The sequence below is a fragment of the Vanessa atalanta genome, chromosome 20 (assembly GCF_905147765.1).
Source record: "Vanessa atalanta chromosome 20, ilVanAtal1.2, whole genome shotgun sequence".
In the NCBI taxonomy this organism is placed as follows: Eukaryota; Metazoa; Arthropoda; class Insecta; order Lepidoptera; family Nymphalidae; genus Vanessa; species Vanessa atalanta.
The window spans coordinates 6,245,244-6,260,623 of NC_061890.1; the positions used below are offsets into that span (position 1 = coordinate 6,245,244).

The following is a 15,380-nucleotide window of genomic DNA, read 5'->3' on the forward strand; positions in this document are numbered from 1 at the left end:
TATTTAAATAATAGCGATCATATTCCAATCAGTATCGATCCAAGCGGCCGGTGCATTGCTAATAACTTAGTATATTTTAATGCAAGCGTTCAGCTTTTTGCGGTATCTATTATTGCCATGAAAATATGTTTTGCGTTACTAATCTAAATTGCAAAGTCAAAACGAGCGAGGAAGGGTTTTAGCCCCTTTGGGTGGGTGCTACTGACTCATATTCTATTCTTCACTAATACCTATTCGTATTCTACCGTCAAACATCAATACTTGTACTGTTGTGTGTGTTTGAAGGGCGAGTGAGGCCAGTGTAATTGTAGGTTCAAGAAACATAATTAGACTTAGTTCCCAAAGTTGGTGGCGCTTTGCTACTATTTCTCGGTGTACATATTTCTTATAGTGCCAGTGTATATGGAAGGTGATGGCTTATACACTTCATCTTGGAGCCCATAAGCCAGTCCAACTGAAGTACTCAAATATCAACCTATTTTACGGCAATAAAAAAATACTAATATATCAACATAATATGAAGGTTCCTTATCGATCGGATCCTTTTCGATTCAATTAATTTTATAGGAATATTTTAAATTTCAGTAATCCAAAAATTCAACCTACAAATAAACCGTAGTCGCATATATATTGCATCTTTCGTATATAATATGGTACTTGCGTGTCAATGACAGGTACGGCGGTTAATTAGTAATTCTAAAAAGAGCTTAATTAACAATATTCCGTTTCCGGTCATGTGGTTTGCATTATACTGAACCACTTGATCTGTTCCGAGAGGTCGACGATCCGCTGTGCCGAGTATTATGTGATCAATAACAAATAGGTATTGTTAGAGCATTCATAAAGATAAAATTAATTACAGCTCATTGTCAATAATAGCTTTTCCGCTGCACATAAAAACTTAGTCGAGGTGAAGCAAACACGCTTGTGAGTTTTTGCTCTGGACAAAAAAAAAACTAAAAAAAATCGTCGGGTGTATTTTGTATTTTACCGCAGCCGTATCGTGAAGCCATGTCGGACTTGTGAAGTGATATAACGAATAAAATAGATGGATTCACGTATCAAAAATAAAGATTATGTACATGTTACAATATTAACACAGTTCGGATGTGCGTTCGTTAATTAAAACTTATCTTGAAAGACCATTGCGTCAACGATAAATCTGTAGAGCTATCCTGTAAACGATAGAATCGAAAAGAAAGAAATGATACGCCACATTAGATCATAACAATTTTAATTTTTTACAAGTGAGATACGAAGTGATTTTTACAGAATAGCACTGCTGATGGTTTTATTATAAACGCTAATAGAAGTATTTTATTGCCGTAATAAAATAAATAAAAATATCCAATATATTTTTTAGTCAAACTTACTTCTAAATTCAAACAGTTGTCAATTACTGATGTTCTATAGTATATTGTACCATAAGACTATATTTTTGATACGTGATCACTCTTTAAAGAGTCAAAGCGGTTATCGTTGTCCAATGTTAAGTAAAGTTTTAAATTTCAGGACAGTGTGAACGAAGCGGTGCAAATGTGATTTTATATAAGTATAAAAAACTAAACTAATTTATTTACATCGTAGTATCGATGCAGTTATCCATTAAAAGATGGAACGTTACAAACTGGACGCGTTACGATTTCGTGCTTCCTTTAGTGAGTTAAACTAGTGTGTAGTGATAAAAGTCTGATTTGGTTAAACGTTAGTTTTATCTATATCGGAGTATGCTGATCAACACGTTCCTTGACACTGAGGATTTTGTACACCTGTACTATCCGGAAGATGAACCGCCGGCCCCGCAGGGCTGTGGTGCGGGAGCACGCCTCGCTTCGAAGTACCCTCGACCTACTACGCCTGAATATAAAGAGGTAATTACTTTAAGGGTAAACATATGATCGGCGGGTGATGCAATCGACTCAGAAGCCGCCATAAAAGATTTATTTATACTTTTTTATTGTTAGTACTAAGGCAGATAGACGTATAATGGACTTGATTGTGAGTGTTCTTCGGCTAAAAATATCTGTACGTGGAGTTATTTTATGAGCCATACTTGACATGCCGATACGCTGCCAACCGTGCCGTTAAAGCTTCTGTATTGTACTAATAATTCCACTGCTTCATTCATCCTCTATACCGAATAGAGCCTTAATGTTTGACTATAGAATAATACTAAGAAACGTAACAAAACGACGTATTTCAGTGAAAGCTGACAACCGAGAGCGTATATTTAAAAATAAACGTACATACATTAATACATAGACAAGACGTAATACCATAGATTACAGATGGCAACACCAGATTACTTATTTGATGTTACTATATAAAGCAATATATTTCTAACAAAATGATTATATTATTTTATATTTATAGTCAATTGCATGAAACACAAACAAGTTAGACAAAATATGAAATGACTTGCACAAATATTTATATATATATTATTATTATTACACGGAAACATAATCTTAAGCCAGACGTATTAAATCACAAATAACGCTACGATTTCGCTCGGAATATCGCTATTGCCTTGAAAGATAATTGTTCAGACATCGCTTGCCTTTAACTCCCACGTTAACGTCTGAACTCATTCATGAATATGACGCCGATGCAAATCTCTTTAGCATCTTTATTACTATATATGTATATATATAATATGTCACCAGATAATTGTAAGCACCGTTAGTTTATATTACATCTAGCAAGATTGTGAGTTTACGAAATCATCTGGGTGATGTTAGTGTTTGTTAAAGTTATATTTGCAACTATGCGCTCTTTTTATTAAAGTTATATATTTAATACTAACCTCACCTCCCTGTCTAGCTGGTGGAAGAGGTTCTTCTTGTAATTTTGTCGTCATATTTAATTCATTCCTGAAATAACTACAGATATATGTACGTCGTCATGGATTCTTTTACAGATATTTTTCAGCTCCATAACTTCTCTTAAAGTTAAGATAGTTTGAAACGTATTTAAAGTTTTTTCAGTTATCAACAACGTTTTCTATCATCGTGGTAATAATTTTGGAAACTTCTTCTCCTCTTTTCTTTTATTTGTTGCTTTAATATATTATAGAGTATGAACTGCTCTTTGGAGAAGTTACTCTTAATATGTTATACCGTTTTTTTTAAATAAATAATAAAGGAAGGAGCTATTACGGTTATAAGGTATCAACCCTATGAGAGAAGACGTAGGCTTAGTAATACAATTCCAACGTTTGGATCCGGAATCCCTAAAAAAATCGTTCCAGTAAGATCTCTTTATAGTGTATTTTGGAGCAAGCTAAATACCAAATTTCATTAAATTCAGTTTTGTTGTTCGGCCGTGAAAGAGCAACGATAAAAAGATAGAGTCACGTTAGTATAGATAATTAGTTTAATAATATTGACATTCGAATTGGCATAACCACTAACGTCAATGTATTTTTTTTTATTTGTCAACCACATTAATGTCAATTCCCGTCGTGTCTGGTCTGAATTTAAATGACATAAATTCGAAGCAATTGATAATGACGACTTACAGTAGGGGCTCGTGTTTATTTCAAAGCAAACGGGACAGTTTTACAAACGTAACCTCGAAGTGAATCATCCGATACTAATGTTTCACAAAGAATTCTGTGACTAACTTAATCAAAACATTGTTGAGGAGCTTGGGTTAGCATGGCGTGCTGTTTGTTGGGTAATTAGTTGATTGATTAAGCAATGTTTGAACATTGGACGTAAATGAAAATTTCGTTAGGAATACGACGCACGCAGAAAATGCCGTTAAAAAAGGCGTAAAATAATCTTTGTTATTTAAACGGTTTATTGCGAAATTTCAACGATAAGCTACTCTGAGAAAACTTAGATACTTACTCTGATTTTAGATGTATTTAATGAGATATTAAGTTCGATAGTTCTATCACAAGGACACAACATAAGCAACTAGGTTTATGTAATACTATTTACTTGTATGATTTATATCGTTCATTCATGTATGTTGACGCAGGTGGGTTTAATAACACTGACAGAAGCTGAAACGACAAAGATTTGGAATATTGGTCAATATGTCTTTCTATTCATCGTCATCAAACAAACACATAAAATTGACATACACACGTGTATTATTTTAAAATGTCTTCAACGATTTGAGTAATAACCTATAATAATAAATAGCAAAGGTACTATTTAAGGTTTTATTGGTCTTCATAAAATCTGAATCTAAAATTTCTGCATAGTTACAGTGTTGAAGTGTTGTAGTTATCACTTTGTATCGGTTTGGGCTTTAGATTCAATAGAAAATGACATTAAAATGTAACCACTGAGTTTCTTGCTGGTTATACTTGAGTGGTTTATACAGTTTTACCAAAACGATGAGTTGAATTTGTGTACATTCGACGTTGGAAACAGTACTATACACCGTCTTAGTAGTTTAAGCTAGTTCTTTCGAAATATAAGTCGTTTTCAATCGGCTAGTTTAACGGTTACAAAACGTTACAATACACGTAATCAGTACAATGTGTATGGTCTACGTTTTCATAGCATTAACGTAACGATGTACATTCGTGACGTTGCGAAAGTGGGGAGGGCTCGCCGGCGTCGTTTCCGCGATTGGCCAACCATCTACGCGCCTAACGTCCTTGCAAGTACATCAGCAATCACTCAGCGGACACTAGACGATACAAACATTTCACAAGCTTTAACCACTAAGAAAAATTACAAAATATACACACTACGTTAGAGTAAGTGACAAATATTTTACTAAATCTTATATATTAATAGCGTAAGTCGTTTTTGTCCCAGTGATTATGGGACGGTAGCTGCACATAAAAAATCGGTTGTGGTCTCATTTTGAAGAGCTCTAGCCTTAGATGTGAATTAAAGAGGATTTCTTATTTCAATTTACTAAACTGTTACGGTTTAACATATTAATAGTATTCATTTTAGAGAGAGGAAAAAAGTTACCGGCCGTTTAGAGAGCGGTTCTACGGCTGTGTAAGAATGAATACGTAAACATTCCAACTGAACTAATGTATACCTATTGATATTAAAAAAAAAAAAAAACATTTAGAAGAGGTTTCATCATATTGGCGCCAAATGTGACTTGCAGTTTACAATGAAATGAAATCAAAACATAAAAATCAAAGAGCTATAAATCTGTCTCGTGGTACGAAGACAGGTCTTAAATATTGCATGGTTGGAAACCAATGACATGCATTCAAGTTCTAAGAGACGTTACTGAAGACATACTTCATATTTCTCATGAAACTCGGTTATAGTTTTATATGTAGAAGTTAGATAAATTAAAAATCTGCTCAATCTTTCAACGCGCAATACGGTGTGAGCCACTTGTCACTGAATACTTTATAATTACAGTTTTCTTAATTTATATTGTCAAATGTTAATTATTGGCTTATACTACTTAGACAAGCTAAGGCAAATAATTATTAATTATTATTCCATTCTTATACTTAAATTGAATATTATTAATCCAACAGCGTTATGTCGTGTTGTGTTGAATACATAAATATCACAAAGATTGCAAACCAATACTTGAGTTTTTTTTTTTTTAAATGTGATTATATATGTATGTTTCATTTTGTTTTATGAAATTTAGAAAAACAATTCGTTAAAATCTTAACAATAGAAGTACATAACGAGATTTAAGATAAAGGTCTTAACGTTAAGCACTAATTAAAAATTAAAATACAAATGTTTTATCAAAAAGAAAATAGCCTTCGAAAAGTGCTATATTGGATCAATAATATTCTAAAATGCGAAAGGACACTAACAGTATCATGAAGATGATCGTGCAAAAAGTTAAATATATCCATGACACGTATGAACGAGCTTACTAATAAACGTTGTTAAGCGGAATAGTTACACAAATATTTCTCCCTTTCTGACTTCAGTAATTTGACATTCGAAATAAGAAGACAAAACATTGTACAACAATACCTTAATCAACGATAGCAACGTTAATTATATAATGCCGATACAGGACAACACAAATTGATTCCATTCAATGTTTATAACATTGTAAAGGATAACTGAACTAGTTTAAGTGCAGAGAACTAGCGATTTAGGTTTCACGGTTGGCAGCGTATTAGTATTGTACACTATATTGATATATAGCCATATAGCAATTTAGATAAGGCAATACCCGAGGTTCTATATAGCCATAGCTACATTGCTTACGCCTTTAAGTAAGTAGGAGTGGAGTAACAAGTTACGTTAATGGCTGCGCCGTGTATTTGTAATTTATTATGAGACGAAAGTACTTCAATTTTTTTAAATTACATAGTTAGGCGGACAAGAAAATAGTCCTGATGGTAAGTGATCACCACCGCCTATAGACAATGGCGCTCTAAGAAATATTAACCACTCCTTATATCGTCAAGGCGCCACCAATGAAAACTAAGGTGTTATGTCCCTTGTGTCTATAGTTACACTGACTCACTCACCTTTAAAACCAGAACACAAAAATTGTACTGTTTGGCGGTGGAGTGTTTAATAAATGGGTACCTACCCAGGCGGGCTAGCACAAAACCCAACCAAGTAAATTCAAATAAAATACAACGATTAAAATAAAAAAGATAGCAAAAATCTTAAATCAAAATACTAGTAGACTCTTTTAAACTTATCTACTCAATATCATATGTTTATTGATAAACTTAGTGCATTACAAATATGAAATATCTTCTTAGGTAATCGGGCGTAAAGAGAAATAAACAACTCAGGTATTAAATTGAAATGATATCATTGGTCGAGATCTTGAATAAATAATCTATGGAATTCATTATGCATTCGGAAAAAGGACGTTTTGAGTGTCGGCAAAGTTGTTATCGAAACTTTCGAAGTAAAATTAAAGTGGATATAAGATGCTAAGTGGAATATTATGGATCGTTATTAAATATAAATATATATTCATTAAGAAATATTTGTAGCGTATGATACAGCAATGTTATCGGAGAATTGCAATTAATATGTAAATGAAAGGTTTGTTTATCTGTACTACTTTGAATTTGATTTCATAAATAATGAACAATGTGCTTAAGAATACAGTCAACAATGAGGTGTCGTGAGGACTAACTTAAAAAAAGATATGAAGCGCATCCACCAACGTGAGCACCTCAACCACATACATGTATGGTAGCAAAGAATCAACCCACCAACACCAGCATTTCTAAGGCTTGGCGTCAAGCGGCCGTTTAATTAATTTTACTGACGTATATGAATAATTAAAGCACTTGAGGTATTGACAAAAATACGCCGTTTCGCTCTACCGGGAATTCGTTTCTGCCTTTTTTTTATCTGAGAATAATCTATTTATTGATAAAGGTAACTTTTATCGTGGTTGAATCCACATGGAATAGATAACATATATATTTAGTTTATTCATTTAACAAATCAGTTAATCAAGATAAAGATGTATATAAGTTTAAATGTCATTACCATATTTCTTTTATTGGTCATATCTTCATTCAGCTGGTGCCAAAAATCACAACAATGATATATATCACGAAAATGCATAGTATAATAAAAAATTCAGAATAAACGCGTTTACACTGTTTTATACTGGATTAAAGATATTATTATCAAAATTACTAATACAGCAATTATTATACATTTATTTAATAGAACTTATTTCCTTAAGTTTGAAATAACTAATAAATTAATAAAATAAGTTTTTAGTGTACAGCTTGACGTTCAACATTCATTGTAACAGAAGACATCGTTGGGATGCCTTTTAAAATTTGGTTCTAAACTATTATCCGATAGGACTTGGCTTTTGGACGTAAGCGCAAAAAAATGTGTTTATTTACGACATCACTTTAGAACCTCTAAAATTATCAGTTTTTCTATACTATATTGAGCATGTATTATACATATCCTCCTCTTCCTCTTAAATCAATCTATCTATTAAAAAAAAACGCCTCAAAATATGTTAAGTAATTTTAAAGATCTAAGCATACACAGGGACAGACAGAGGTAAACGTCTTCGTTTTATACTATGTAATTATGATATACAATTTTATAGTGATCGGTCAAACGGACTCGAAGTGTAGTCTCAAACATAATTTTTATATAAATATTCTGTGTTGATTCTTGTTCGACGACCTTCTTGGTTAATAGACAATAATAAAGATTGGCGAATTCTCCTTTGGATACTGCGCCATTGAGCAATTAACGGTGACCTTATAGTTCCTTGTATCATGGGTTTGATTTAACGTGAACTCATACCCAATTAAAACACTTAATAATTACATGAAAGGAATACTTTCCTTTAGGTACTTTTTATATGCCTTCATTATAACATGATGTATACAGCTCGATTGAAAATAGATCAATAGGAATTCATTAATCTATAATAAATTTTATATATAAACTAATTTTTCCTTGTTTGGTCCATATATCTTAAACAATTTATCCGGTAATGTATTTATCTTTTGTGTTTACCATGAACGAACAATAGATAAAATATTTTTATGAGTACATTACCAGGAATTAGTTTTTTTTTAATATATCGCGATTGATCGGTTGCACTACATTGCGCAACAATGTAATGCCTTAGTTTTTTTTATATATCGAGATTAATCGGTTGCACTACAATGCTCAACAATGTAATGCCTCATTTCTCCTACCGTAAATTTAACTCAAAATCTGTTTCGTGTCAAGCAAGCTTTAAAGGATCAAACGATGTGTCTGTCCAACGATGTATTATACTTCATTAATATTGTAAAACGTTATAAATATTTTAGTTTTCACTCTTAATACCATTATATAAGGTTTAGAGTCTAATAATATAATAATATTATTGATAAAACGCTCTAGAATCTTCGAAGTTATTTGACTGGATGAGTTTTTACATTACCAAATAGGGAGGAGGTTATTGAACTATGACGATTTAACTATTAACCGTCCGATATAAATATGTTCTAACTTAATGTAACGCAAGTCTACCATCAAGTATTTTATTTTCGGTCGGGTATTATGAGTTCGTCATAACCGGTAGTTAGTATTAATTATATTCGACGGTTTTTACACTGTTCATTTGTTTAAATATTTAAATAGCGTCGTCGTTATTTTATAATTAGAATTATCATATATGCTAATATTATATATCTGTCTGTCTGTCTGTCTGATACATGGCTAAATCACTTGGACCCCAGACAAAGGACATAGGCTAATTTTTATGTCTAAAACGTGGGCGTAGCCGAGGGCGAAGACTTGTAATATTTATATACTATAAGATATTACTATAAGCCATGTTCGTTATTTAAACGCAATGTAGAAAGTACATCCCGCAGTAACTATCCTTTTATGGTGTTGTCATGATTCGAGATAACGCGGCGCTTGTGGGGGCGTAGCGCCCACTTATTTGTGATTATAAATATACCGTTCTTTTAATTCCTTACTTATCTACATGTTTTTCGTTTTATTTATGTCGTTTTATGTTAGTATTTCTTTACGATTTTCAGCGAACGAGCTGTCGACTAACGAGTTGTGCTTGTATTAAGGAAATATTTGTAAAGTTCAATGACCTACGTTTACACAAAGAATTTCGATTAATGTGTACTTAGATGTATTTTTTTGTTACGATGACATACTTATATCTAATGTATATAATTGTTATAAGTTTCATTGAATTATTTCAATGAGAATAAAAAAATACAAGACACTTTTTATCCGACACTGGTTAATCTATTGCTATAAGGATGACATTGACAATGATGCAAATCTTTGTAGAGCGAGTTTTATTCATTCCGAAACATGAAAATCCCAGCATTACTTCAAAAAACAGTAAAATAATATAAGTTGATATTAATTTTCGTAACGCTTTAAACCACTTTCACTTTTACGATAAAAGTAATAAGGACTATAATCGGACGGACGAATGAAGCTAAATATTTTGTAATTAGGTAATTCTCACGGCTTCTTCTGGGTACTTTTTACTCTTTTGTCCGAATTTAATATCAATCAGTCACTCTTCTTGAAACCAACATTAAACTTTTTTCATAGTTTTCATAATCGTCGTATTCGTTTCTTTGCTGTGGCGATTACTTCAGCTTTGTCTTGATAGAAGTCTTTGAAATGTCAAATATTAATAATTTATGTGTTGTGTACATAAATAAATCAAGTAGCGGTTTCGAAGGCTTGCCATAAAACAAAAATATAAAATACTAAAAATAAAATACCAGAAAGTGCAACAAAAATTAGGGGTACCTCTAGAAACCTCCACTGCACTTGAATATTCTATCTATCGCCTTGTATGCACTTCATCGTTATTTTTATAGCTCCGTATATCACGAACGGTGTTGGTACCTAAATAATTTTATATGCTTTTCATATAGATTACCCCAGTCGAAGAATCATAAAAATTGCTCGTTACGTAATCATAGTACCTTTTTAAAAACATTTTTTTTTATACTTACGATTAAAATTTTATGTTCTAAAAATAGAATTCATTTATTCACCTTACAATTCCTAGTTTTTATAAAAAATGGCAACGAGCGTTTAATTGATTATTTATTAATTACAGCTAACATTAAAATACTAGGACTTGATTTAATTCACTTAGAGGAATTAATATACTCATATACAGTCTTTTAATATAACACGAACTTGCCGCACTGAGTACAATAAAAAGAATTAATTATTATGATACAAACAGTGATGATACATACTTCTTTTACTACTCTGCGGTCGAAGCTATCCTGGTATTCCCAGTGCAAACATTTCTGACAGATTTTTCGCAATATAAACCTTAACTATCTTTACTAATATTGTAAAGGCGAAAGTTTGTACGTACAGATTTATGTATAGATTTTGTTATTCTTTCACGCAAAAATTGCTGAATGGTTTTTAATGAAACTTTACAATAATATAATTTATAGATCAGAATATAATAATAACCAACCCCTAAAAACGCGTGAGAAGGCGCTTGCAAAAACTAGTTTGTGTATATATTTATGACGGATTTATTTAGATTTGATTCGTTTAAATTGCGAAGTACAAGTTGAAGAATTTAATTAAAAAGTGTTATCTTTATATCTTAAATAAATCTCTAATCTCACAAATACTCAAGCTCGGAGTTATGACCTTGTATTTATCATTGTCGGAGTCTGACACTTTTCTGTAAATAAAGATTTTATAAAATTGATTGACCAACATATTATTGAATCCTTATGGTCTATAGTCTAATAACGACGTCAAGACGGCTACTGCAGCAGTATAGAAGAACTAAAGTAAGTAAAACTGCACACTCTTACGTTCGATTAGCAATCTCAAGTACAGGTGCAGATTTACATACTTAAGTGTGTGTAATAAATGTCCATTGGCTTTCGAGGCACAGGTATCGTAAACACTGCCAAATTCATAACTGCCGGGCTGACGAATTTCTTGACAAAAAAAAGCTATCAACTTTTAATGACGTGACCGGTTGTGATATGTTGTTGTTATGTTGTGATTTGAACACTTGATCTCATGAGATCAAGTTGCATGATGGCAGATTAAACAATACCAGCTAAAAAACGATTGACGAATGACTCCAAATTTTTGATATGACTCGTGAAATAAATTATTTCTTTAAAAAAAAATAACGTATAAATATATTATAACATATATATCCGTTCTGAAACTTTGAATATGATACGTAATAGTAACGTTACAGATATACATCACGATGCCAATTTTTGCGCGAATCTTAATAAGTAAATTTATTAATAAATTTATGAGTTTTGTGTTATGAGTATCCATTATATTGTGATTAAAAAATCGTATACTATAATGGTTATTATTATAATATACTTATTATAGGATACTATAATCGTATATTATAATAAGTAAACGTGTCGTCTAGTTGTAATGATTCAGTGGAGGTAGATAGATGTAGCGGTTGGTACACCACACGTATTTACGTGAACGCTGCGGGCGCCGCGTTACATCACCGCCTCGGAATGTTACGCCAATTAGACTCAAAGACTGCTCAAATAGATTTGTTACAATACAATTAGGATTTTATGATTACACTACTTTCTCTGTTTGATAAAATATTGTTCCATATTTAAAACGAATTACGTTTGTTTTTATGGTTTATTGTGCTGTTATAAATAAAAGTTACCGTAGACATTGTGTCGGTATTATCTATCGAATAAAGTTTTTTGGAACGTCTTTCTTTTACGCGTCTTACAATAGAGTGAAATGGCAGATATCGTCACGTAAGGGAAACGCGTTATACCCCCTCCAGGCGACCTTCCCTCTCTTTCTTTTAAATCCGGTTTTATATAATATTGTTTCTTGTTATTGTTTTAATTCACACGGGATTTTATTAACAATTATAAATTATAATTAAATTAATATTAACAATTTTGTCATTGTCTTTTAATTATTCTGAAACTCGGTTAATTTAATTTATTGTGGATGTTATTAAAGAGCCGAGTTAGCCCAGTGGTTAGAACGCGTGCATCTTAACCGATGATTGCGGGTTCAAACCCAGGCAAGCACCACTGAATTGTTATGTGCTTAATTTGTGTTTATAATTCATCTCGTGCTCGGCGGTGAAGGAAAACATCGTGATGAAACCTGCATGTGTCTAATTTCAACGAAATTCTGCCACATGTGTGTGCGCGTGGTGGAATATGCTCCAATCCTTCTCCTCAAATGAAGAGGAGGCCGTGGCCCAGCAGTGCGAAATTTACAGGCTGCTAATGTGTTTGTTATTTAATACATAATGAATAGCGAAGGCAACTGCATTCCAATCAGCTGTACCAAGAGACCTTACGTTTTTTGTCGTATTATAGTAAATAATATTCAGACGGATAAAAAGTATAATGCATCAATGTATCATTTTAGCACTTTCCTTTGAAACATCGTGTGTGTTTTTAATCTGGCAACATAACATCTATTGTTCAATTTTCTCGTCTTATGAACGCATAGTAATTTGTATGAAAACAATATATATATATATATATATATATATATATATATATATATATATATATATATGACGACAAATTATAAATGAAGGTGACAGATTATTTAAATTACGTTTCCAAATTAAATAACAATGCATTTTTTTAAATAAAAGGAAATCCTAACGATTTAAATAATCATGTTTTTCCTTAAATTACAGGAAACCAGAGCATGCATTTTTTTATTGAAAAACTTTAAAATAAAATCTATCTAATACTTCGTGGAATTGAAGTTTTGATGTGTTTTGTTTACAGTTGTGTTGAGATTATTAATTCTTGTAATATAAAAAAAATTTATAGCGTATCCATTGATTAAAATACTGGAACAATGCTTATTGTAAACTATAGCGTGGAAATGAACGATCCCACAGTTCCCTCTTTTTTTTTTTAAATACTACGTAGCATGAACATGAACCACAATTACGTTCATAATAAATGAAAAGTAGTAAAAGTAAAAAGTACTTATGGAATTATTTACTGTTTTGTCTTCCTCCTGTTATTTTTAATAAAGGTTGCATTGAAGATGAAGCCGCTTTTACACGCTTTACACATAACATGTTACATTTTACATGTTACGTGATGTTACTGCCTCGTTGGTTTAGCGGCTAGATATACGGTCGCAGATCCCGAGGTCCTCGGCTCAAACCAATAAAAAGTTGTTGGATTTTTCTATCGAAGGATTCTCAGTAACAGCCCGGAGTATGGAAGTTAGAAGTGTGTACATTCTTGTGCCTCGGAATGTACGTAGAGCCGTTGGACCAGCGCCTGAAAACTTTCCGGTCGTGTCAGATTTGCCGTCCCTTATGAGAGTGCATCTGTGTTTCTGCACTATAATATAATATCCTGCGTAGTTAGCTAGTCGCCCTTGAGATGCTCGCCGTGGCTTAAATTGGACAGGGCTTAACATGTGTTTTATCTTTTCCTACATACATTTTTAGTTTAAAACGAAACGTACCGCGCTGAAAACGCAACAGACAATACCTCGACGTGAAGCGCTGTTATAAAATTAATAAATATAAATAAAAGAAACACTAGCCTTGTAATCAATATACTTTAAGAATAATTAATGAAAACGATTAAAACTAACGATTTATTCCATGTTTACGAAGTTCATTTTCGCTTTGTTTTACAGTTCTTTGTCGCCGTCGTTTATCGCGTGGATGACTGCGCAGATTTCCGTGATTATAACGAGATGGATAAACAAATAACGTTGACTATATTACACACTTCATTATTTTAATATTAAATATATAATCATAAGCTATATATAGATAGAAAGATCGTGTCGATATATAATATACAGACACATACGTATTTATATATACATGCTTTCAGTCGATAATTATCGCATTTCGGTATGTTCTACACATGCCCACGAATAAATCAATCTAAAAAAAATTGTGTATGTAATTGTAAACAAATATTCTGAGTATATTTGTTCTTCAATATAAACGATTTATGTAGACCCTTATTCAGTATTCTATAGACCGGAGGCTATCTATTTTGTAATAAAAGCAAAGGACTGCAAATTGTATTATATTTCGAAAGATATCCCATGTTTGTGTACAGGAAAAAAGGTTGAATTCTTCAACGAAAAAATAAATAAAATAACTATGATTGTATTGATATATAAAGTCAAATCATTTAGATTAAAAATAGCGACACATTTATGTACTTGTACTATATGTAGATAGAATAGAGGACACATGAATATCAATAAGCAAATGTAATGATTATAATACATTAAATCAATATTTTGACATTATCTTTGATACTAATAGTACTAAACTGTGTTTCTTTGATACTAATAGTACTAATTTGTGACTGAATCTCGCCAAGTCTCGCAAGCGAATATTCAAATTTGATACGTTGAGATGCGATACAAAAATATATCAATTCGAATTCAAATTAATAAAACACTCACTATTCTGTACATAATATTCGCCCAGTAGATACGAATCGTAATAAAAGGAAGCTTATATAGCCTAAATAATTTTAACACTAAGGGTACCACTGCAGAGCAGCGAGCAGAACGACACACAATAATTTCATGATACTCCGATACGCACACTTTGTGTTGACTGGGCTGAAGTTGAGCTATTCTAAACTTTCGCCTCAAAAACAATCTTTTGGTAATTTTAATAGCACAATATGAGTGTGAGTATGTCGCCTATCTACCCCCGAGATGTCGCCCTTATTCCTCTATTGTTTCCCAGAACTACACCTACAGCTACTCGTGACTAATTTCCGGTTTACAATACATATTTGTTATTCAAGTATAAAAATAAAAGACAAGACGGTAAACCTTGAATGGCATTCCAACTCACTTATTGGTTATACCATTGCATTCCTATAAAGGTCACTCGCTAGGGCTGTCGAAATTTAAATAAAATTGCATTTCGTTTAATCACCTTTGATATAAATAATT

General features: G+C 32.1%; 1 protein-coding gene across 4 annotated transcripts in view; it reads left to right on the top strand.

Annotated features, from left to right (window-relative positions):
- The window catches only part of LOC125071783 (myotubularin-related protein 4), a 77,434-nt gene that overhangs the window by 43,420 nt on the left and 18,634 nt on the right, over window positions 1-15,380 (top strand). For 3 of the 4 annotated variants that reach the window (XM_047682152.1, XM_047682151.1, XM_047682155.1), the window contains exon 2: window positions 1,513-1,871. The exons of the other annotated variant lie outside the window; for it this stretch is intronic. In XM_047682152.1, the coding sequence (XP_047538108.1) occupies window positions 1,728-1,871 (144 nt within the window). In that variant the 5' untranslated portion in view covers window positions 1,513-1,727. The remainder of the gene's footprint in view (window positions 1-1,512; window positions 1,872-15,380) is intronic. 4 annotated transcript variants of the gene reach the window in all.